General features: G+C 46.2%; 2 protein-coding genes across 3 annotated transcripts; one reads left to right on the top strand and one right to left on the bottom strand.

The window, feature by feature from the left end:
* Window positions 1-244: 244 nt before the first annotated feature.
* On the top strand, window positions 245-8,360 carry SERINC3 (serine incorporator 3). The gene is given in 11 exon segments (XM_030963264.1): window positions 245-348; window positions 825-986; window positions 1,484-1,677; window positions 2,432-2,511; window positions 3,181-3,318; window positions 4,154-4,203; window positions 4,205-4,324; window positions 5,045-5,135; window positions 5,524-5,701; window positions 6,510-6,737; window positions 7,422-8,360. Coding segments are annotated over 11 exon segments (1,419 nt in total). The 5' UTR covers window positions 245-309; the 3' UTR covers window positions 7,561-8,360.
* A 246-nt stretch (window positions 8,361-8,606) lies between these two features.
* TTPAL (alpha tocopherol transfer protein like) lies at window positions 8,607-18,203 on the bottom strand. Of its 2 annotated transcripts, none has more exons than XM_030963265.1 (5): window positions 18,152-18,203; window positions 16,190-16,642; window positions 15,268-15,461; window positions 13,376-13,486; window positions 8,607-12,652 (listed from the first exon to the last, which is right to left on the bottom strand). In XM_030963265.1, exons 2-5 carry the CDS (start codon window positions 16,626-16,628, stop codon window positions 12,377-12,379), a joined length of 1,020 nt encoding a protein of 339 aa, XP_030819125.1. In that variant the 5' UTR covers window positions 16,629-16,642; window positions 18,152-18,203; the 3' UTR covers window positions 8,607-12,376. The 2 variants fall into 2 exon arrangements, with proteins under 2 accessions (XP_030819125.1, XP_030819126.1); XM_030963266.1 differs by having other exon boundaries at window positions 18,122-18,173.
* Between the last annotated feature and the right edge of the window lie 5,593 nt (window positions 18,204-23,796).

The following is a 23,796-nucleotide window of genomic DNA, read 5'->3' as shown; positions in this document are numbered from 1 at the left end:
TGTCACGCTGTAGGAACCGCCCACTCGCTGGCCTTCTGACCAATCAGCGTCCTCCCTTCCCATCCGCGAAGGCGGAAGCAGTGTTGATAAACAACATCGCCCCGCCCCTGCCCTCGCCGACCCTCCCGCTCCTCCTCCTGGCGCGCGGCTGTATCGCGCCTTCTCATTGGCGGGAGGCCATCCCCGCGCTGGGAAGCAGCCAATGAGAGGCGGCGATGGGGGCTCGGGGCGGAGCCCGGCTGGCACCGCCCCCGGCCGCGGGCAGTGGGCGGAAGCCGGAAGCGGGCGGAGGGCGGCGGCGGCGGCGCCATGGGGGCCGTGCTCGGGGTCTGCTCGCTGGCCAGCTGGGTGAGTGCGGGCTCTGCTCCCGCCTCGAGCCTCCCCTCACACCCCGAACCTCCCCTCACATCTCTGGGAGAGCGGCCGGCCCGCAGCGGCGCCTCCGCTGGCGGCCCGGGTCGGGCCCTGGGTGGGACCACGCGGAGTCTCCGCGGGCGCGGGCCCGGTCACGCCGGAGCCGGGGCGGCTCCAGCCCCTCCGAGCGGAGCGGTGCCCGGCTGGAGCCAGCCCTGTACTTGCCAGAACGGGTGGCTGGCGGAAGGGGCCCACCCTGGCGAGGCCCCCGGGGCAGCCCAGGCCGATAAACCCGGTTATCTGCGGGGTGTTCGCAAACGCGCTGACAAAAACCCCGATTAGCGGCTTATCTGTGCGGCCCGGGAGTGGATGTCTCTAAATGCGGTTCGGGTTTTCCTCTCGGTGTCGCCTAACGCGCAGGTGTCAGCTTCGAGGGGAATGCCCTTACTATTCCTGTCTGTGCCCTTCAGATTCCCTGTCTATGCAGCGGTGCCTCGTGTTTGCTGTGCCGATGTTGCCCCAACAGCAAGAATTCGACAGTGACACGTCTTATCTATGCCTTCCTCCTCCTCCTTAGTACTGCACTTGCCTGCATTATGCTGGCACCAGGCATGGAAGAGCAGCTGAAAAAGGTATGGAGGGGGAAAATCTTTTTCTGACTGTTTTAAATGCCATTACTTGTGCCAGTGACTATTGATTTTCTTTACTTGGAATGGATTATGTGTGAGACACGAACACCCAAGTGTCCTTGTTCCTGAGTTGGGAGGCTGGGTGTACTGAATGGCTTCTGGCTGAAACAGCAAATTCTGTGAATGTTCCATTTTTAGTGCATGCCTGGTCTCTGAAATCTGACCAGACCTGGAGACTGTCAGTTGTTATCAGAGGCCTGCTGCTGTGGTATCTTAATCTCCCTGGGTGAAAAGTGTTGACACGGGGAGAGACAGATGATAATAAGGTCTGAGCACAAGATCTTTTGTTCTCTGATCTCTCAGAGGTTTTTTGATTGAAAGCCTTGGCTGTTACAGGACTTGAAAAATTTAATTGCAAAGGCAGACGTGAATTCACAATGGAATGTAAATTCACAATGGAATGTAAATTCACAATGGAATGTGAATTTATCTTTACCCAGATTCCTGGATTTTGTGATGACGGGCTCCACACGCAGATCCCCCACCTGGAGGGCTTTGTCAGCTGTGATGTGTTTGTGGGGTACAGAGCTGTCTATCGTGTCAGCTTTGCCATGGCCGTGTTCTTCTTCCTCCTCTCCCTGCTCATGATAGAAGTGAAAACCAGTAACGACCCCAGAGCTTCCATACACAATGGGTATGTGTGAGCCAGCTGGCTGCCCTTCCTTCCAGCTGCTTTCCTCCTTCCAGCTTCTCTGCTGAACACAGTGGAAATTCCTTTGTGCATACACAGACAGCTTTGGCTTTCTTTTGGACCCAGTACAGAGTAGTGCTTTGGGCTCCTTAAAAGCTCCCTATTTATTTAAGATGTTCAGTGTGCTGGTTGAGGGTGCCACTCTGAGGTGGGACAACTAAAAGGGCAGTGCTCTCTATTTCCACAGAGATGTCAGATTGCAGATAGTTTATATCCCCAGCCTTGGGCTGCCTCTGGCACTCATTGGGTCACTCTCAAGGCCAGTCTGACTCAGCCAGCAGAAGCTGGTTTCTGATTTCCAATTCCCTGATTTAACTGAGTTAGTTTCGGGCGAGATGACTGAATCATCATAGAGTCATTTAATTGGAAAGGGACTTTTGGAGCACATAGAATCATAAAATTACAGAATGGTTTGAGTTGGAAGAGACCTTAAGACCATCCACTTCCAACCCCCTGCTGTGGGCAGGGGCACTTTCCACTGGACCAGGTGGCTCAGAGCCCCATCCAGCCCGGCCTTGAGCACTTCCAGGGATGGGAAGTCCTCAACCTCCCTGGTCAGCAGCATCACATGATCCAAAGCCCTGGCTGGAGCAGGACCAAGCTGCTTACAGATCATGTAAGAGCACATGACTACTGTGTGGGAACTGACTGTGTGTGGGGTAAGACCAATATTTATGATTTCTATCTTCTTTTAAAGGTTCTGGTTCTTCAAAATAGCTGCCATCGTGGCTATCATGGTTGGAGCATTTTATATCCCTGAAGGGCCTTTCACAAGAGGTACAGTTAATGTTCATCATGGAATTCTGACTTGTATAAGCTCAAACCTTTTCACAGATTAATTGGCAATACTGAAAGTTCTTTTGTAGAAGATGCAGTTTCTGCCCATCTTTGTTGGAGTACCTTGGTCCATCCAGTATTTTGGTGACCAGCTGAAGTTATGGCAATAAGAAATCCCTTTTCAACCTAATAGCTTTTGGTTATTAGTAATTTTCTACTTCGTGAGACAGCCACTACTGAGCTAAGTCTTCTGACACTAGACTGGGGGCAACTTGGGACACTGACAAGTGCTAAATACTTCCCTAGAGTCTGAAAAATCTGTGTGGGAAACCTCTGCTGTCTGGCCACATCAGAGAAACCTGAAAGGGTTGTTGACCCTCAAAGAAATGTGGCATGATGGCACTTATGTACACAGAGATGCCACATGTTAGATGTTGTCTCATTCTGAAAATGTGTGACCAGCAGTGGCTGCATCCCTGAAGAGCTGGGACTCCTTCCATGCTCCTGTCAAATTGAGGCAAAGTGATTAACAGCATCTGCATTTCTAATTACAGTTTCAGTTTTTTTCATTATTTTTCTGCAGTATAATTAGGAGCTTTTTTGTTTTTAAACAGAGGTAGCATGCACATGATGAAAACTAACCTTTTTTTTTCTTGCACCTTTTTTTAGCTTGGTTTTGGATTGGTGTTTCTGGAGCCTTCTGCTTCATTCTTATCCAGTTGGTTCTACTTGTGGATTTTGCTCACTCTTGGAATGAGAGCTGGGTTGAGAAAATGGAAGAGGGGAATTCTAAATGCTGGTATGCAGGTAAGAATCTTAACCTGTAAAGGATTTGTTTTTACTGGCCAGTACCCTACAGAATATCATTTACTGGTTTGCAGACATACCTAGAATTAAACTGCACAGTGTCCCTGAGTCACAGCTGTAAACACCTGAAATTAATAGCAGCAGTGTTTCCTTTTTCTTGTTCCATAAAATGTGAAATATTTTAGGCTTGTGAGTAGCACATCTGAGGGTTCTAATAAACCACACTTGCCTGGTTTGCAGGGTGTGTGCAGAGCTCAGAGCCTGGTTCCCTTCAAGCCTGACTCTGCTCTGCCCCTCCCCTGCTGTGTCCCCAGCAGCTCCGTTGTGTCTGTGACAGTGGCTGCAGTGCCACACTGAGTGTGCCTTGGTGCCTGCTCCCCAGCTGCCCACTAATTACAAAGTGCTAATTGTTGTGGTTCTTAGCTCATAGCTAAGGGTGCTGCAACAGTTATTTTGTGGCTTCTTACAAAGAACAGAGTGGAAACAAAAATAGGTGACCTCAAGCACAGGAATCCAGGGCAGGTAAATGTCCATGAGAAGTGTGCAAAAAGCACTCTCTCATTATGCCACTGTGGCCTGATAGCAGTTAAACTAATTAAACTGCTGCTGAGAGGCAAGTCATGTTTCCCCTGGCCTTGCTCTGTGCTATGCTGCTTAGTGAGCCCAAGCAGAAATTTAGCCATACCTTTCAAAAATGCACCCTCCTAGTCTGGTTTTGTGACCCAGACTGCCAGGTGAGGAAGAAAGAGTGTCTTCTTGCAGTGTTAGCTGGACATTAAGGCATTTTAGATGTACTACTAAAACTATATGTGTAATGTAATTTTTTTCCCTCCAGCTCTGTTGTCCTGTACAAGCTTGTTCTATGCCTTGTCCCTGGTTTTTGTCAATTCTCTTCTACGTTTTCTACACGAAACCTGATGACTGCACTGAGAACAAGTTCTTCATAAGCTTTAACATGATCCTGTGCATTACTGTCTCCATTGTTTCTATCCTTCCAAAAGTTCAGGTATTACTTTTCTCTGCTCTTTTCTTCTGACATACCAAGCAGGGATGAAGTGGGAAGGATGTAGTAGCAGTTCAGTCAGACATAAGAACTTTAAAAATTAGCTATCATAACTATGCTAGTTAGGAACTAAAAAAAAAAAATATTGCTCTGAAACCGTTTTACTACATAGTGACACATTTTCTGAAGAGAGGCTTTTTTAGCCAACGTGGTTTTGGACTTTGTTTCCCTGTGGAGGACTGCTGGCATGGTTTTAGTGGTGAAGGCCCTGGCAGGACAGAGAAATCTGTTAGGGAGTAGCAAAATAGCTGGAGATTTATTTGCTTGATACTGTGGCTTTGAAATTAGGGGTAAACTTCTTTAATGTAAGAGGAAAGTTGCATGTTACTCGATTCTGAACTGGTATTGCTCAAATCCCATGCTGGATTCTCATCTACAAAATTGTTTGAAAAGGTTGAGATTAACTCAGTAACAGCCCACAACTGAGTCTTGGGCACAAAAAGAAAAGGATTTGGTTTGCTTATTCTTTCTCTGGTTGAGTTGCTTTATTTACATAAATTATATAACTCTAAGGAATTTCTTCCAGTCTTTCAAACATAGAACAAAGCCCAATAGCAATGGTTTTCATGCTAGTAACAGTTTCATCTGTGGCAGTGGGGTAAAACCATCCAGTTCTAGGTAAACCTTGCCCTTTTGACCTTGGCTTCTTCTGCTTTGGAACAGGAACATCAGCCTCGCTCTGGCCTCCTCCAGTCCTCTGTCATCACGCTCTACACCATGTACCTCACTTGGGCAGCCATGTCCAATGAGCCTGGTAAGCAACACTCTGTCTTGAGTCATATTTTGGTGTGAAAGCAGAAGTTGATTGTTATTACAGATCACTCTGTGGGAATTGCTGATCTGTTCAGATCAAATCCAGTGAGGCTGAAAACCTGACTTGACTGAAACCATCAAACTGCCTCTTTGCAGAACAAAACTGGGGTGTTGTAAGGGGGGAAAAAACAGTGTCAGGGCATTCTGATGTTATTTATTTATTATACCCTTGTCTAGCTCACAGGCAGGAAAATATTGCAGGCAATTTCTGCCTCTGGAGAATCGAAGAGATCAGCAGTTCAAGGGAATGAAAAATTGCAAGTTTACCTTGTCATCTTTTCTTAGCTACATGCTGGCATCTCTCTAATCTGCCTTGAAATCCCTTTCAGAAAGAAACTGTAACCCAAGTCTGCTGAATATCATCACCCAGATAGCTGCACCCACAGCTGTTCCAGCCAATGCCACTGTCCCTCCTGCCACTCCTGCTCCACCCAAGTCCCTGCAGTGGTGGGATGCCCAGAGTGTTGTTGGACTGGTTATCTTTGTCCTTTGCCTCTTGTATTCCAGGTAGGATCTGCACTGCTATCCAGTGGTAAAGAATTGGGGTTTGCCTCCTTTGTTTGAATGTGGGCCTAGTGCAAAATGTACCTCTGTTTATTCACATCCAGCTGCTGTCTCAGGCCTGAGGCCAAATGTGGCTCATAAACCTGTGTTTTGCTTTGTGCATGAGGATAAGCCTTGTCAGCCCTATCCAGATAACAGAACAACATGTGTTACAAGGTGATTGGAGGGATGGAGCACCTCTCCTGTGAGAAAAGGCTGGGAGAACTGGGTTTGTTCAGCCTAGAGAAAGGAAGGCTTTGGGGTGACCTAATTGTGGCTTTCCAGTGTCTGAAGGGAGCCTACAGGGAACATAGAGACTTTTACAAGGTCATGGATTAAACCTGGAAGAGTAAGTTTAGATTAAGTATTAGGGAAAAAATCTTTACTTCAAGGGTGATGAGGCACTGGAATGGTTGTCCAGAGAAGTTGTGGGTGCTCCATCCCTGGAAGTGTTCAAGGCCAGGCTGGATGGAGCTGTGAGCAACTTGGTCTAGGTGTAATGTGTCCCTGCCCACGGCAAGTGGATTGGAATGAGATAATCTTTCGGGTTCCTTCCAAACAACACCTTTCTATGATCTGGGACTAGGAATGCTGTTTCATTAAGATAACAAAAGCTTGGATGAAAACAGTTGGAGACCAATTTCCATATGCTTCCAAATGGATGATTTGCTAGTCCCAGACATTCATTGTGGCCCATTACTTGTTTGATTATCAACCACAGCTGCCTGTAAAAGGAATTGTTAACCATGTCTCTGTTTGGGTTACACTGCAGCATCCGCTCTTCAAGTAACAGCCAGGTGAACAAGCTGACCCTGTCAGGCAGTGACACTGCCATCCTGGAGGACACTGTGGGGACAGGCAGTGGCACAGCCGAGGAGGGCGAGGTGCGCCGTGTCACGGACAACGAGAAGGATGGTGTCCAGTACAGCTACACCTTCTTCCACTTCATGCTCTTCCTCGCCTCTCTGTACATCATGATGACACTCACCAACTGGTACAGGTAAGAGCCACAGGGGAGGTGATGGGTTCTGTGTGGATGGGAGACTCCTCCTCCTGCCAGGTGATGAAGGGGCTGTCCCTGTGCCAGCTGCAGTAGAGCTGTGCCTTCTCAATTTAGTGTTACTGAATTGAGATGTGAGAAGGCAGCACAATCAGCAGCTGTGGTTCCAGGGCACTACTGCAGAGCTGCAAGGGCAGAAAGTGTGGCTGCCATTCTTCAGCTGGAGGAGTAGCAGGAAGGATACACATGGAACTGGTTTCAGGTGGCCTCCTGAAAAGTTTGTTAGAAGCCAGCCTGCTTTTCATCCTGGCAGAGATGTGCAGGGACAGCCATATGTGCTGCTTATCAGAGATGTGATTTCCTATATCTGTTGGAAACACTTGGGCATGCCCTCTGCCACTGTAGCTCAGAACCACTGCTCCCAGGACATGGTATAAATTAGCAAATACTTCCTTAACAGCAGCACATCAGCATGGGCAAGCAGGCTTGAAAACTGGGTTCCAAGAACCACAGCCTGTGATGGAGCCACAGGAAACTGCTGGCTTAGTTGTCTCACTATGTTCTCACAAAGGGTCTTGCATTGGAGTGCCCCAAAGGATTGCCCTCACTTCAGATTCATGAGAGGTACCAAGGAACAGGGAGAGGTGTTTTCTGTGTCTACTAATGGACTTCTTTACTTTTTAGCCCTGATGCAGATTTCAAAACCATGACAAGTAAGTGGCCGGCCGTGTGGGTGAAGATTACCTCCAGCTGGGTTTGTCTGCTTCTCTATCTCTGGACCTTAGTGGCTCCTCTTGTCCTTACTAATAGAGACTTCACTTAAGTTCCTGCACCTGTCTGAGCTTACAAAAGTGGGGAACTCTGCTGACAGCCAAAATGTTCATTCATTGCTTTAGTTACTGTTTCTTATGTTGGTATTAAAATGCACTCAGATAGACAGTTATGTGTTGCATAATGCTTGATGCAGCACCAAAATTATCAGTTATCTTTCTATTTTAACCTTTACCAGGGTTATCTTATTACTGCATTTTTAAAATTCACTACAGCTGTGCTGTCAAAGCACAAAAGAAATTATCTCTTCTGTCCAAAAGCCCCAACCTTCTACTGAAGAGAAGCTAACATTTAGTTAAATATGAAGTAATATATTTTAAAGAGCAATTATAATCAGCATAATGCACTACTCTGCTCATGCTTCAGTTTCTGGAAGTGTAAGCCATGCTGCTTGATTTCTACATTCCACTGCTAAAGTTTATTTACAGGAAAAGTTTATTTAAATTACTTAACTTTGTGTTGTGGCAAAAAGCACCCTTACTCCTCACCAAAAGAACAACTCTGAAGTTGAAAAACTGGTTAACTCATAATTCTTTTTAAGACAAACTTGCCCTTTTTAAGGGGCAATTTCTATGGTAACTTCTTTTTTAGGATGTTTGCCAAATAGAGTGGTAAGTGTATGAGTAGCTTAATCAACTTTATGATTATGTTGGAAAATAGAGCTTATTGATTGATTGGTTTCAGTTGTCCAATATGCTTAATAAAAGTAACATACATGGAATTATTATTATTATTGGCTGTAAGGCATTTGCACTGTAAACTCATTTGAATAAAGCAAAGTAACTACTGAAAGTGGCCCAGCTCTGTTGAAGTGTTAAGAAGCAGCAGTTCCTTCTCCAGTGGAAAATACCCCTTACAGTGCTCAGCTGCTGCAGTGTCCAGGTGGATGTGACTGGTTGTTTTCTCTGTGCAGTAAATACTAAGTGACAGATTTTTTTGAAACCAACAGTATTTTGTGTGAGTCTGAGTGTCAAATCCTTTTCCTTGAAGTTGCTCAGTTCAAGTAAACTTTTGTTCTCCAGCAGAAAGCAAAACCTTTTGCTAATGCAGTGTTGTGGTGATTATGTTTAAATATGGAACTTGTGTGTTGTTACTGACGTTTACAGTAAAATATCCCAACATGACACAAGACAAACATATTGAAAATATCAAATGAGCAGCTGTTACAATGTGTTTAATCACCCAGTCATGCATCATAAACTTACACATTTTTGACAACTTTGTATTATAAAATGCAATATAAAAATAAATTTTATCAAAATAAGATGTACACTTAACCACCCAACACCTCTAGGCCCACATATAACAGACAGCAAAATTAATATTTGAATAAGACAATGATTAATTCAAGCCAAAATGGTATAAATTTAACAAAATGATACTTAAAGAGATTTAACGATACAAGATTTAACAAAAATGATACTTCAGCCAGTTCCTGAAAATACCTCAGGGCTCACAACATCCATTTACAAGAGTATAAATTCAAGTACTTGTATGTACAGTTTGCAGCTACCTTTTGTGCCACCTAATGCCAATGCAGTTCAAGTATCCTTCCTTATTATGTGTTGGATTTGGCAGGGATGGCTTATGTACTGGAAAGGCATATATAAGCATGGAAAACAAAGTTATTTCAAGTGGGAAGAAGGAAAAAAGTGGTTGTTGTGCTGTAAAAACAAAAAAAACAAACAACCCCCAAGCAAAAAAACTACCCCCTCCTGTAAGCTTTTCCTAGCTATTCTCTTAACTTGTAGATAAGGAGATGCTATACATGACACAAATGTTTATTTTCCAAACATGAGAAATTCTGGGAACAAACTGATGTCTTTGCTACTAAGTGCTAAAGCTCAAAGAACATTCTCAGCTCTGTAGCCAGGCACACGTGAGCCAGAGCTGTGCTTTCTGTAGGACATGCCAAGCACTGCTCAGAGAGACTTCAGGGTTAGAGACACAGCTCAGTGAAGCTGCAATTCCTGCCTCAGTTCTAAAGCCAAGGAACAGCAAATTAGAAATAACAGATGCCTGATAAAGCCTGGCTTAATTCAGCATCCTGACATCCACTGCCCAGAAGCCAGCTTTAAGAAAAAGAAATTCTGGAGGCACAAGACTGGCACTTTTCAGCATTGGCAGTTGTGGTGGATTAACCCCAGCCAGCACCATGGCTGCTCACTCACACAGGGCCACACCAACTCCTGTGAAGAAAATTCTACCCCAGCCAAACCCAGCACAACCTAGAACCTCATTGTTATGTTTAAATCATATTCTTTATTCTTAGTGAGCACAGGAAAGAAGAGGGGGGTGAGGTGGATCTAGTCTGCCTACTATTTAAGGCATGCAAGAAAATACAAAAGGCTGAAAAAGGGTGAGTTTTATAGAGGTTCCTCAGCCTTCTGCTGAACACCACTAGATTTCTTTCTTTTTGAAGGACACTAAACTGAATTTTGAATATCCAGCCTCCCTCTGTAATAGTTACATAAGGGGATGAAAGGAGCTGTTCCTACAGTCACTTTACCCCCACTTCTAACCCTGCAACACAATTAAGGAAAGACTATCAGTGAGGCCTTTATCTCTAGGTAAAATGGTCCATTCTGGTTTTTTTCAGTGGTACATTGTGACTGGAATTAAGAGGCACTAAAACAACAGAGGCATCACTCTCTTCTAGCAGTTCAGTAGTGTGGGCAGCCACTGATCTGTCCAAGTCCTGGTGCTGTGTGCTACTGGCTTCTAGGTGGCAAAAAACTGAATTAATTTCTGCAAAACAGAGAGCATATTCTGGTCACAAAGGAGGAGCTGCCAAGCAGTACTCTTTTACCTTAAGTAGATGAAAAGGGTAGTTGGATTTTTTCCCTGCACTAAAGGTAACAGTTACCAAAGAGGAGTTAAAATTGACTTGTAAGAAAAATGAGATGCTTTCACTGAGGAAAATTAATCTCTTCCCACCTTTAACCTACAACTACTCATGGGATGACTTTTCTGCTCCTATAGATTCTGAACTGCCACAGAGAAAAGGAAAAAAGCTTCATGGTTTTACCCTTTTCAGAACCCAGTCTCTTTACAATGTCAGGATGACAGGTATGGCATTTGCCACCCCTTAGTTCCAGGATGAGGTCTGCTGCCAGGTCAGGAAGTCATTACAGAAGTCTCCTTTTGGCAGTGCAGTCATGCTGCAAGGGGGCTAAGAGGAAGAAGGACATTCAAAACAGAGTTTGGCACTTTGAAGAATGAATGTCTGAGATCCTCAAGATAATTTAGTTTTATATTTACAGAAACATAACTGGTGCCTATAATCACATTTGGCACTAAATCAAGATTTCATCCAGAGAAAGTGCTCTAGTGATAAGTTCCCAATTAGAAGGGATGATCTTTTCCACCAAATAGTGAATTATTTCACCTTGAAGTAACAGACTGTGCTTTCCTCGTCCTCGTGAGGTTTCCCATCTCCACACCGTTATAGTGCAGAAAAATGTGTGCAAAGAGTGTGCTGAGAGTTAAGTCAAGACCATTAAATAAAATGAACTTGGGGAGTGGGAACAGCTTATTCAGACACAGGTATCTTACCCTGGTTTGACATCAATGTTAGTTCTGTCTCTAGACAAAGACCTAGAAGCACAGGCATACAAGGTATGGGTAAGTATCACAGAGATGATTCAAGTCTAACTTCATACAGGAACATGACAACCAAAGACAAAAGAGGTCAACAAAGTTAAAAACTAAGTTGTAACATTTCACAGAAGAGCTGACAAGCACAGTGAACAAAATGCTACAATATCAGGAAATTTAAGAATGTGCTTTTAAAAGCCTGTCTGCATTTGGTTTCACAGACCTAAAACTCAAATTTAGCCTAAAGTAACAAGCTAAAGCAGCACCTTGCTGTCTTACATGAAGTATTGCCTTCTATACATCACATGCCAACTGCTACAAAACCTCCTCACACATCCTGGGTATGAGGTACTTACCCAATTCCTTATCTCAAGCAGAAAAGAACTGGTCAATGTGGGGAAGTGGCTGACACAGCTTTCTTTTATTTGGTCCTGAACCTCATTATTTGACGCTGTTGTCCAATCAAAAGCCTTAGTAAATGATCTGAAAAACTTGCTGTTTTCTGAAAATGAAGATTGCATCTGCTGTATAAACCTTGGTATACATGTTATGGTAGTTAATCCATCAGTCACAGTTCCTCCAACTGTGAAGAGGTTTAAGAGATGATCTCCATATAGGTATTCATGAGTAAATTTTGTTCTGTATTAATTTGAAAGAAATATTCACTGAGATATTTCAGAAACACCAACTCACAATCTGAACCACGTGACAGAGGACAGGCCAAATTAGACTTCTATGGTTTTAAGCAATCTTCACTACAGAATTATATTTTGCAGGATTCAAAAGCCATTTTCTTTCTTTCACCAGTCTTTCATTACTGGTGTTTGCAGAAGGGGAAGAGACCAGATAATCACAAAGCTCGTAAATCATCCACACTTTTCACCTGTGTGGGGTGGGGACAAGAAATTGTCAATTACCTATCTGCAATAATTTTTTCCTTTTATCATTAGAAAGAAGAGGCCAGTTTGCACCATTCACACAGAGGTTGATGAGCCTCAAGTCTTCTAGACAACTTGTGCTCTTTGCTTTTATCCTCCCTGAACTCTGCCCTGCCCCCATTGTGCCCTCTCCAGCTTCCTTTGGTTCTACAGTGTAAAGTGCCTCAGCAGTCTGTCCCTAAACTGCAGGTTTAGGAGTAAGGCAGAGTTCACAACATCACCTAGCAGAGCAGATCTTAACTGTGCTGGAAACAACTTCCCTCCAGTGGTTTGTTAGTAACAGTAATAGAGCTGAGGTTTCATCCCTCGCAGGGAATCATCACACTGCTTTTCATCAGCATCCCCACTCACTAGCAGGTCGTGGGGAGAGCTGTCACATGGCAGCACCAGCTCTGACAAATCATGCAGGAAGTCCTCTTCAGAGGCCAGCAGCAGCTCGTTCCAGGCAGAGATGTCCAGCTTGCCTGCAGTACCACCATACTCTTCAGGAAGGATCACCGGAGGAATGTTTTGGTGAAGGGAATTCAGATCAGAGCCATGAAGAAAAAACTGAAGGAGAAAACAAAAGAGCTTTTAAAGTGTACATCAAACACTTTGCAACAAACTGTGGGAACAGTCAGCTAACAAGCTTATTTTGAGCTAAAGAACAACTTTAAGAAGTGATGTGTTCATGGGCAAGTGGCAGCACACAACAGTGGGCAGGTACAGTCAGACACATCAGTGAGAGAAGTCTTGAGACAAAAATCCACACCTTGTGCAGATTAAATCCCAGCAAGAGAGACTTGACATGTGCCTGGTCTCAGGCTCCAGATTCAGTTCATTCCCAAATTCACTCATGGGATTGAAAGTACTTATCCTTGTGGACAAAAAAAAAATCCTTGGCAACCACAGTCCTGTGAAGAGGACAGTTGTGCCACACAGGACCCCTGCATGAGGGAAAAGAGCAAGGAAGGGGCAACACAGCTTTCCTGTGACACCACCTCATGAATGGTCATGGTCAAATAATTAACCACAGGGATAATATCCTGGATACAGAGCATATGTACTAAAGTTCTATATTAACATTTTGCCAGTATTGAGTTCCTCAAAGTTTCCGTCTCACCGAGAATTTTCTCAACAGGTGTATTTTTTTAAATTTAAAGCAGAAAGTAAAATAGCACCAACATTTTTCTAACTGTCAAGTGTCATAATTTTTTTTTTTTTTACTTAAGAGTGGCCAAGCAAGGAACTTACAAACATTAATATTAATGTTCAAATCACATAGATCCTTACCCTGTTTGCAATCTTTTCCTTCAGAAAAGGCTTGATGATTGCAAAAATGCCTTTGAATATACGAGGCTCATTTATTATGTTAACAGCCTTTATTCGAATGGGGAATCCATCCTGAAGGGTAAAGAAGATTTTTATAATGCAGTTTAAAAAACATTTGCCATCTTTCTCTTTTTAAAATTTTCTGAGACTGACTGCCAGCACAACCCACTGGCTCCCCAACGTTAATCTGAAGTACCAACATAAACCAATACAAGAGAAATTCAACTTGTTACAGAGAGCAGTCCTAGGATGACATCTTGTGAGCATAAAAACAAAATCAAGGGACAAGAAAACCATCAAAAAATACACTGCTGTCAGTAAATCCTAATTTCTAATGTTGATGTTTATCTCCTTTGACAAAAGCACTTAGATAACCCCTCCTTTGGGTATTCCCAGCCTTGATAAGGATGCAGCCACAAAGTGATGTCTGCAGCTCCTGAGGAGTGCACCACACTCAGTGCCAGAGCAGGCTGCTTCTAACTGTGTGTCCAACAAGATTTGGTGCCCAAGACACTCTAAAATACGTTTTTATGTGAAGAAGGAATCAAATATCACTAGGAAAGACTGTTTCCCATACAGGCCAGTTTAAAACAACAGCTTATTATGGGATTTTTGCTGCAGAAATTTATTTGCACAAATATTTTTCATAGGCAAAAGCTCATGATCAGCACTTAAGGACTCAGGTTTCTTTCCCCTACAACCACCTCTACATATACAAATCAGTCAGTGCTTGGAGTGAAAAGCAGACAAGAGGCACTGCTGGAATATTTTTCTCCATAGGAACATCAGTGAATTACCTCATCTGTACAGGAGCTGCAGCTCAACAAGGTTGATGCAACACATTTATATTCCACCATACCTTTATGTCCTTCCCCAAGTCCAGCTATTGTTGTGTGAATATATTCCAGTAGGAACAGCAGGACACCCATGGCTTTATTTGTAAAAATTAAATATGGGCTTACAGTTAAATGATACATTTAAATCATAATGTAAAGGAGTGAGTTCTTATAAAGGCCTTCCTTAACTCAGCAGTCTCATCTCCTACATTCCCCTGACTCACCCTCTCCTTCCTGATCCCCCCATGGAAACAATAAAGGATGTAACCAGCTCAGGCAAGAACAAAAGTAATGATGGAATGAACCCATTCAAGAGAAGTTTACTCATCTCACTCCTCCAGACTGTATCAACATCAAATGAAATCATCAGATCTTTGGCCACTTTGGCCAGGTTTCTCCTGAGTCCTTTTCCTTCCCATTTTGTCCAGCTTCACTGTGTTTATACCCTTGCTCTAACCTGCTTTCCAACACTTTCCTTCCACACATCCAGGCAGAACTGTTTTCACTATGTCTCTTGTGCTAAAGAAGCCTCTGCCTTCAGGGCATGGATGGAAATCCTCCTCAAATCACACCCATTCAAAAGTCCTCTCAACATTTTTGCAGCAGCACTTGAGCTGGAACCTGCACTTTTGCCCCATGATTGGCTCCATCTCTGCTGACAGAAACCATTTAAATATCAGGCCATTTCTTCACTGTCTCATCCCTAACTGTAATTCTTTGCTCTCTTTCTTCCTTACCACTCTTTCTTCAGTTCCCAGCAGAACTGCTTTTGTCTGTTTCAACTCAAAGTCTGCATTTCTAATGCAAATTTAGTTTTAGGTATGCAAAAGTCAAAAAAAGGGGCAAGTGAGGTAAGTTGGCTGTTGGGGTGTGAGAAACTGGTTGGGCAGAGACTTGTTTAGCTCTGCTAGTGAAAGCCAAGATGATGACATTTGTGGTGACATAGTCAAGAACTCTACACACAGCAGCAGTCATTTACAATGCACAAGCTTATTTTCCCACCAGTTCAGGTCTTACCTGAAGAATTCCAATCACTTTTTTGGCTACAAAAGGACCAAAATGAGACGCCTTAGATAAGCTGACTCCTTTGTAGTCTGCCAGGATTACAATTCCATTCACCTGGGTCTCTTCGGACTGAATGAGTTTTTCTAAGGTTAAGTATATGGCACGAATGTTCTCAGTAATCGGATAATTACTGGGTGTCCATCTGTCTGAGGTTACAAGACAGGGATGGTAAGTCGGAGAGTGAAGATAAGCTAACAATACACATTCCAAAAAACTGATTTTCTGTTCTCCTGGACTCAAAAGTTACTCTGTATAGCCACAGTTCTAGTTCAGAGCAGCCTTTCTTAAGCAAGAGGTAAATGGCAACTCATGTTTACTTCAGGGAGCAAAGGCAATGGTTTTAAGAACCCCATTCTCCACCCAGCACAGCTTGTTAATAGCAGTTTCAGCTCAGAAAGAAGGCAGGTAAATGGAAAAGAGGAGAATGAATGGAGAGAAATTTACAGCAAACCTGGCAGCACCAAAAGCATATGAAAGACTCTGATTATTTACACAGGAGTCAGAGCTATAGGTTTCTCTCTCTGCTTATTGTAAAAACAAATTATGAGCTTCTAAGGGTAGGCCAGCAGCCCTGTTTCAATTTGAGTGACTGCATAATAATTTTCCTTGAGAAATTATATTTCCTTGAAAAATTTCATCGACCCACCTCACTGCATTTTCGTTTTGCCAAGACTGCACTTATTGCTGATACAGGAAAAGGAACTGGAATAACGCTGGCTAAGGACCAGCATGTCCCTCCCCCAGTCAGCTTTTCAAACTTGAGAGAGCCCACATACTCTGTGCAAGTCAGCACTGCTCAGAGCAGAGCAGGGAACAGGCTTTTGGCCCAGACACACCTTGGGGACAGGGAACAGAGACACTCAGGACTGAGTACCTGGGCGGATGCAGACGACGTGACGTCCCTGCGGGTCCCGGTGAGGCAGCACAGTGACAAAGCCTGACTCCAGGACAGGCTTTATTGCAGATGGCTTCAGGTTACTGAACACCTCTGGCCAGGTCCTCCTGCAGGTGTGGTAGTTCACCAGGAGCTGAAGAGCTCGATCGTAATCAAACTTCCTGGCTCGGAGGAACCTCAGCAAAAAAGCATCGTCCAGGCAGGTCCCCAGGGAGGGATAGTCCTTGCACACCATATCCCTGAGGGCCTGCACGTCACGGAGCCTCCATTCAGGCTTCTCCTGCAGCTCCTCCCGGGCTTTGGTAACAAGATCAGGAGACAAGGTACAGACATACTTTGGCCGGTCTGGCAGGAGCTCATTGTCTGATGGAGACCCTGCTGACGGACTTGTCCTGGTGCAGTCGCTCTCTCCTGACATAATGCAGCAGGAATCTGTCAAAAAACAAATGCTGCATGTGACAAACAAACCCAGAAACTCACAGCCACAGTGGCTGTTTACATATTTATTACCTTCTGTATCCCTCTGTTTCCTAACTGAAGATGCTTCCTTTCCAAGAACCAGCGCTACAGTCAAGGCACAAGGTTCATTTTAATTCTCCTATCAGGATTAGAAAGTGCAAGTTACTCTAATCTCTTTATCCTACCTAGTAGGTAGAGTGCTACCTTGGATGAAACCTAACCAATTAAAGTTAAAATACAGAATTACACAGCTTCACTGCAAAGCACAGAATTTTAATTTGCTTTAACATTTACTTCCTAGGTCCAGTTGAAAACTAAAGCAAAGCAAACATCCCAGTTTGTCATGATTCTCACATATGCTCGAATTACACCCTCTTCTAAGAAGCTAAGCCCAGATAGCCAGGTGTTTTCCTTAGCTTCTCTGGCAAACACATGCACTTACCAACACCTCTGCCCAGGGGAATGTTTTGAGCAATTCAGGAGGAGCAGCACTCGGGAATATAAGAAATGGCTGCAGTGCACAGACTGGATGAGCAAGTAAGAAAATTGCAGACTCTTATGCCAGCACTGCGTGGATACTGAGGTTAGCTTAATCTACTTCTAACTTTTCAGTGTGATATCAATATGTCTGAAATTCCAAATCCAGTCACAAGTGGACAGAGATGAGTAAAAATTAGAAAATCACGAGCCTGCCATAGTTCCTCTAGCTGGACCTAGGGCTGGCAGTGAAACATGGTTTTATTTTGCTGAGCTGTTGGCACTCAGTCACTCACAGCACATCACACGGAACCGCCTGCCACAGGGACACTTGTCACCATAGCCGCCCTCCCCCTGCACTGACAGAGCCCTCAGTGCCCCACTCCCACCTCCCCTTCCCCAGCTGCTCGGGACGGCCCCAGCACCGCTCCCAGGGAGCGATGCACCCCCGGGGTACAGCCTGGGCTGGGCAGCACCAACCCCGCCGGAGGGGCCAGGAGGCTGCCAGGGACCGCCAGGCCCCCCGCAGCCCCCGGGCCCGCAGCCGCCCGTACCGGAGCTCCCGGGGCCCGCAGCCCGCCCGTACCGCAGCTCCCGGCCCCGCACCCGCCCGTACCGGAGCTCCCGGCCCGTACCGCAGCTCCCGGCCCGTACCGCAGCTCCCGGCCCGTACCGCAGCTCCCGGCCCCGCACCCGCCCGTACCGGAGCTCCCGGCCCGTACCGCAGCTCCCGGCCCCGCACCCGCCCGTACCGGAGCTCCCGGCCCGTACCGGAGCTCCCGGCCCGTACCGCAGCTCCCGGCCCGTACCGCAGCTCCCGGCCCCGCACCCGCCCGTACCGCAGCTCCCGGACCGTACCGCAGCTCCCGGCCCCGCACCCGCCCGTACCGGAGCTCCCGGCCCGTACCGCAGCTCCCGGCCCGTACCGCAGCTCCCGGCCCCGCACCCGCCCGTACCGCAGCTCCCGGCCCGTACCGCAGCTCCCGGCCCCGCACCCGCCCGTACCGGAGCTCCCGCGGAGCAGCCGCGTCCCGGCCCCGTCCCGGCCCCGCCGCCCCGGAACGGCCCCGGCCGCTCGGAAGTGACGCGCGGGCCGCGGCTGCGCCATGGCCCCGGGGCGGGCCCGCGGCCTCGGGAGGGTCCCGGAGCCTCCGGCGGGGCCAGTGCGGTTCGGCCCGGGCCCGATATCAGGGCTGCCTCCGTCTCTGGCGGCTGCTCCGGGCAGCGAGACGGGGCCCGGGGACGCTCCCCGAAGGGACATCTGTCCTTCAGTGCCACCTCATCCTCTGCGACAACGGCAGCCATTGCCTCCAGCCGAAGGCAGAATTTTATATTTTATATATATACAGATACATGTATACATATATAGATATGCACACGTATATACATACATATATCTACACATAAATATATATAAATAATGCGTATATTTTTTATAAAACACATTTTATAAATACATTTTACACTTGTAAAATACATTTTATATGTATAGAATGTATTGTGTATAAAAATATTTTTATGCATATATGTGTGTATGTATACATATGCATTTAAATACACTTGCATGTGCACTTACGTGTACATACAGATATATGTATGTTATGTGTATATAATATATAATATTGTTATATAATATATGTAATTATATAACACAGCAAGTATATTTACGCACATAATCTAAAGATTATATACTAATTATATATAAGATATAATCACATATATAGAAATACATTTTATTTTTACATATATACATATATATATATGCACACACACACACACACATATATATATATACACGAATACATATATATATAAAACAAATATATCCTATATATTTTCTATACAAATATGTATCCCAGGGTCTCTCCCTTCCATCCTGAGCTGCTGTGGGATCACTGACCAGAGCTAGGGCAGCCTCAATGCAGACTCCAGGCAAGCACGGCTGGATGGAAACAGGGCCCGAGAGATGTCCCAGCTGTATCCTGGATTTAAACCACAACAGAAGGACTAAATGTTAATAAAAGGAGAATTTTGGGGTAGTTTGGCTTTGGTTTGCTTTTTGACAGGACAGAAAACCATATGATCCCACAGGAGGTGATGCCTGGCCTGTCTGCATGGAATTTGTAATAAAAAGCTGGTCCCTCCCAGGTTTGCTGCGTTACAAAGGGCTCACAGGGAGCGCAGGGGAGGGGAAATGCCACGTTTAACCCCAGAGCTGAAGGGACAGAGAGGCTGACTGCAAAGGGCTCAGCATCCTGCAGGGTGGTTTCTGTCTCCTCTCTCGCTGTAAGCCGCGTTCTCAGCCAGGAGAGGGAGTCGAGGATAGCTGGACAAAGAGTGGGAGCCCCAGGAGCCCACAGTGGCATCAGGGCCCTTCTGCAGCATACAAGGTTCAGCTCTCATTTGTTTCTCTGCCAAGGGGTCACCCTTCCAAAGCAGAAAACGTTTCAGTGGCGCTGTACCTGGCAAGAGAGATGCCAGCATGGAAACAAATGGAGTGTGTCACCGGTGTCACCTGCACAGAGCTGTTCCAGGGAAAGGAAGCACATTCATTCCAGACCTGGGTGCAACCTGGCAAGTTGGGTCCAGTTTGGATCTGAGTAAACTGGACCTGTTTGTGATGTTGCTCCGTGCCCTTTACAGCAGATTTGTGGGATAAATGAGGTTGGAAGGGATCTCAGGAGGACAAGAGATTTTGTGTTGCTCCCATTTGTATTCATACAGCTCCTGGGCACAGAGACCTGCTCCTCCTGCACAGAGACATGACAGAAGCAGCCAGGTGGGACCTGGAGTCCCAGGTGTGTGCTGTGGACATGGATTTGTGGCCTCCCAGCTGAAGGGATGACAGAATTTCCTGGATCACCTGATCCACCTAATTGCTGATCTGAGAAAAGGCTTCAAAACACCAAACAGCTGGGAATTACTGGACCTGCAAACAGGAATTTATGCTAAAGGTTGCAAAATCTGCTTGGAATTTGCACCTCTCAAACAAGGGAGGAAAATTTAGCTGGGAGGTGTCAGTTCCAGTCCTGACTGGTTAATGGCTGCTGCAACAGGGTGTTAGGAGTGAGCAGGGATGTTTGAAAGGAGTAACATGTGAATGAAGTTCTGTTTTGGGATACAAGGAGGGCAGGAAATAAGGGAGAATCAGTAACAATCAATTGAGAGATATGGACAATGAAATTAGGAGCAAGAGCTTTAGGCAGGTGAGAGAGAATGATGAAGGAAAGCAGAAACGACAATATTGCACAGTGAGGAAGAGCTGGGAGTGGAATATAATCTGGGGATGGCCCCCAAATGAAGTGACTGCCTTACCTCAGCTTTTTTTATGTGGAGAATGTTGAACTCATGGAGAGCAGTGGGTGGTGAATGGAAGTGAGGGGGTTCAAGCATCAAGCCAAATTGTTGGGGGAGTTTGAAAATACTGGGACAGGAAATCACAGGAACTGTAGCAAGAACTTCTGTAATTTACTCTTCCTGGTGCTGGCATCCTGTGACTAGAAACCAGTAAAGGCAGAACCTGTCTATAAGGAAGTAAAAGCTAAAAACAGAAAACAAACATCTAGGAACTGACAGTCCCAGGAGATGTCATAGCTGTAGCCTGGATTTAAAATCTCCTTCCTAGGAAGGAGAGTTTTGTCCTTGTCCACTGCATCAGAAGGGAGAAGGACATGCTGCACCACATGCCCACAACCCTCCCCAACTGAGAGGAGATGAGCCCCACCAACTGTGCCACTCCATCAGGTCCAACCTACATTCATTGCAGGAGTTTTCATCAGGAATTGTGTTGTGACCTTGGGAACCACACCTGAAGCCCTGTGGGGAATCCAGCCCTTCTCATGTTCATCTCTCCTATCACATGTGATTCATGCCTTTCTCAGCTCTCTGGGTGCTCCCATGCTCTGCCGTTGTGTTATAAATGAGTGGCTGTTGATGTTGGTTGATATTTAATGAAGTCCATGTAATACTCTTCACTTATTTACTTATCCGATCCCAGTCTTAATACCCAGCCTGGGAAAGTTATCTTGGCTTCTTTAAGCTTTTCCACCATTAGCAATAAACGTTTTACAGTCTTGGCAAGCTGAGGCTGAAAAGCGAGAGCATGACTTCAAACAGCACTGCTCACAGAGAAGGCTTTAAACTGATATTAAATCACTAAACTGTGCAAACCTAACAGTCCTGTCATAAAGATAATCTGGGAGCAGTTCAGTCCAGGAGGGGCTCTCTGGTCCTTGGGTTGCAGGTGGAACCTCTGGGTCCCACAAACTACAGAACCCTTTTGGGCAACTCAGCATCAGAGCAGAGAGCCACTCGTGCTGCAGTGCTGGATGAGGTCTGCCTGAGTGCCAGGGCTCTCATCTCAAACCTGAGCTGCTCCTCCTGCACCAGTGCAGCAGAATGGGAAGGGCTGGAGGGGAGCAGCAGTGCCTACCAATCACCCCAGGCAGGGCCATGCCAGGCTCCAGACATGGTGCCTGGCTGTGGTGCAATCCTCTGCACTCAGAGGATGGAGTGACTAAGAAAATGTCCCCTAAATGACCATCAATATTCTGCTCAAAGCCTGGAAATGTGCATCCTCCAGGACAGGCTTCCATGCCTGCTGTCACCGTGTGTGTGGTGGTGTGAGGAGGGGATCTCACAGATGGGAGCCTGCTGTGGCAGCAGCACACACTGGGCTGCAGGGGACCATCCCTGCTCTGCTCATGCCCTCCCCACGCACAGATGGCACACCAGACCCACACACACAGCTATGGAAACAGGCACTAATGTGCAAATGCACACAAATCTGTAGCATCTGCTGCCAAAGCAGCTGCACACAGGCAGGCACCACCACCCAGGCACACAAAGCTGTGCTAGGGTGCTGACAGACCCCCAGAAAGCCCAGTGTGTGGTGGGACACAGACACACAGCCTTACCCAGCCCAGGCTTTGAGGGAAGACTTCCCCTCTCCTTGGCTCCACCAGCTTCAAGATGAGCAGTGTTTTTGCAAAAGCTTGGTGAGGAATGTGCTTGGCAGGACCTCTGAATGTTTTAAATATTACAGGATTTCTGCAGTTTAATTTTATAGAATAACAGAATAACTTAGGTTGGAAGGAACCTTTAAAGGTCATCTAGTCCAACTCCCAGTTTGCTCTGAGCTGAGCATTTCCTTTCACTGCTTTTCATGATGGAGAATGCTTTTCTGGAAGGAGAGCAGCTGTCTCAGAGGCAGGATGGGTCCCTGGCAGGAATAACCCTTGAAAGGGGCTGTGATGGGGCTGCCCTGGGTCCCTGGCAGCTGCTCCTTGCAGCCCCTCCATGGCACAGGCTGTCAGAAACAGTCAGGTTTGCTCCTGCAAGAAACCGGTTGGTAAATGGTGGAGGATACTTTCCAGGGGCAGAATGAGGTTGGACTGGGTGCTCCAGCTCTTGGGGCTTTCAGCCTGGGGCTCATCAGAAGCCCATAAATCAGTGGGAAGGAGTGAAGCAGGGCTGGGTTTTAGAGTAACCCCTGAGTGATATCTTTGCACATCTTTGGGGTGAAGGAATTCAGCTGCATGGTGGACTGTGAGGGGAGAAGCATGCAAGAAATAGTAGGATATCAACAGAAAATTAAGAGCCTGGAATGCTGGAGCTGTCTCCACTGCCTCCTCCATGGGTGTGCAGCACAGCAGGTCTCATGTGTGCTTTCCCAGGTGAGAAAATGCCACTGTAATCCCAGACCTCAGAATATGGTTAAGAGAGGGCTAAAACCCACTCAGCAGCAAGGATCCCAGTGGTTTATCTGTGCTGGAAGTGCTGTAGGTCTGACTCAGACATTCTGGGTTTGGCACTGAGGTTTCTCTTTGCTGCCTCAAGCTTTTTTCTCAGTGGCTTGTCCCTGCAAATCAGCTCTGAGTGGATTCCAGGATATGCTTGAGCCAGTGTGCTCCATGTCAGTGGTTAATGGTAAGTAACCCGTCAGCAGGATTAATTAAAAAGTGTTTTTAAGGCACAGTGGTGTTTTGGAGACTCCTGGAAAGGAGCAGAGTATTATGGGTTACTTTATTGTAATGACTTTCCCTGTCAGTGAGGGGAAACATGTCCTGTTCCAGCCAGTGCTGACACCTGGCTTGGCAGCAGCAGAGAGGAATTCCTGTCTGACTTGGGATGCTTTCTGTGCTGGGTATCTATCCAGGCATTCCCTCAGGCAGTTCTTGTGCTGTTTCTTGCACCCAGAGCCGTTTCTAGGAGGAGCTGGGGAATCACAACAGCTCCCACAGACCCCTCATCTGGTGTGGGGTCCCCCAGGCTCACAAGGGATCTCTGGTCTGTGTGAGTCCATGAGGTCCCAAGGGACAGCAGGTTCCAGCCAGGCAGAGCCACCAGATGGGAGGGACTGGAGTGGAAAGAGCCCAGGGCTTTGTGTAACCCACAACTAAACCCCAGGTTAGGGGCCCTCAGGCCTCTGGAAGGTTTTGGTCATGATCAGGCAAGCCTGGCATCACTCCAGATCCAAAGCCAGAGCAAGCCTATGACATGCAGTTCCCAAACCACCTTCTTTCCCAGACCTGGGTTAGACTCAGAGCTCTTCTCCCCTGGCTTTGAACTGGGAGCACTCTGTTGGTCCCAGCAGCCTCTTCCATCTCACAGCACACAACTGCAGGTTGTGACTGCAGGGTTGTTTGTGC

Source organism: Camarhynchus parvulus, chromosome 20, assembly GCF_901933205.1.
Source record: "Camarhynchus parvulus chromosome 20, STF_HiC, whole genome shotgun sequence".
NCBI classification, from domain to species: Eukaryota; Metazoa; Chordata; class Aves; order Passeriformes; family Thraupidae; genus Camarhynchus; species Camarhynchus parvulus.
Note: the sequence above shows the minus strand (reverse complement) of the source record. Positions and strands in the feature narration are given on the sequence as shown.

What these genes read in the sequence shown, in the direction of transcription:
- TTPAL (XM_030963265.1), bottom strand. Translation starts at nt 16,628, where the DNA reads ATGTCAGGAGAGAGCGACTGCACCAGGACAAGTCCGTCAGCAGGGTCT. An exon ending in CGTCGTCTGCATCCGCCCAG is followed by an intron (nt 15,462 to 16,189) that starts GTACTCAGTCCT and finishes TTGTAACCTCAG; the next exon opens with ACAGATGGACACCCAGTAAT. An exon ending in AGGAAAAGATTGCAAACAGG is followed by an intron (nt 12,653 to 13,375) that starts GTAAGGATCTAT and finishes TTTCTCCTTCAG; the next exon opens with TTTTTTCTTCATGGCTCTGA.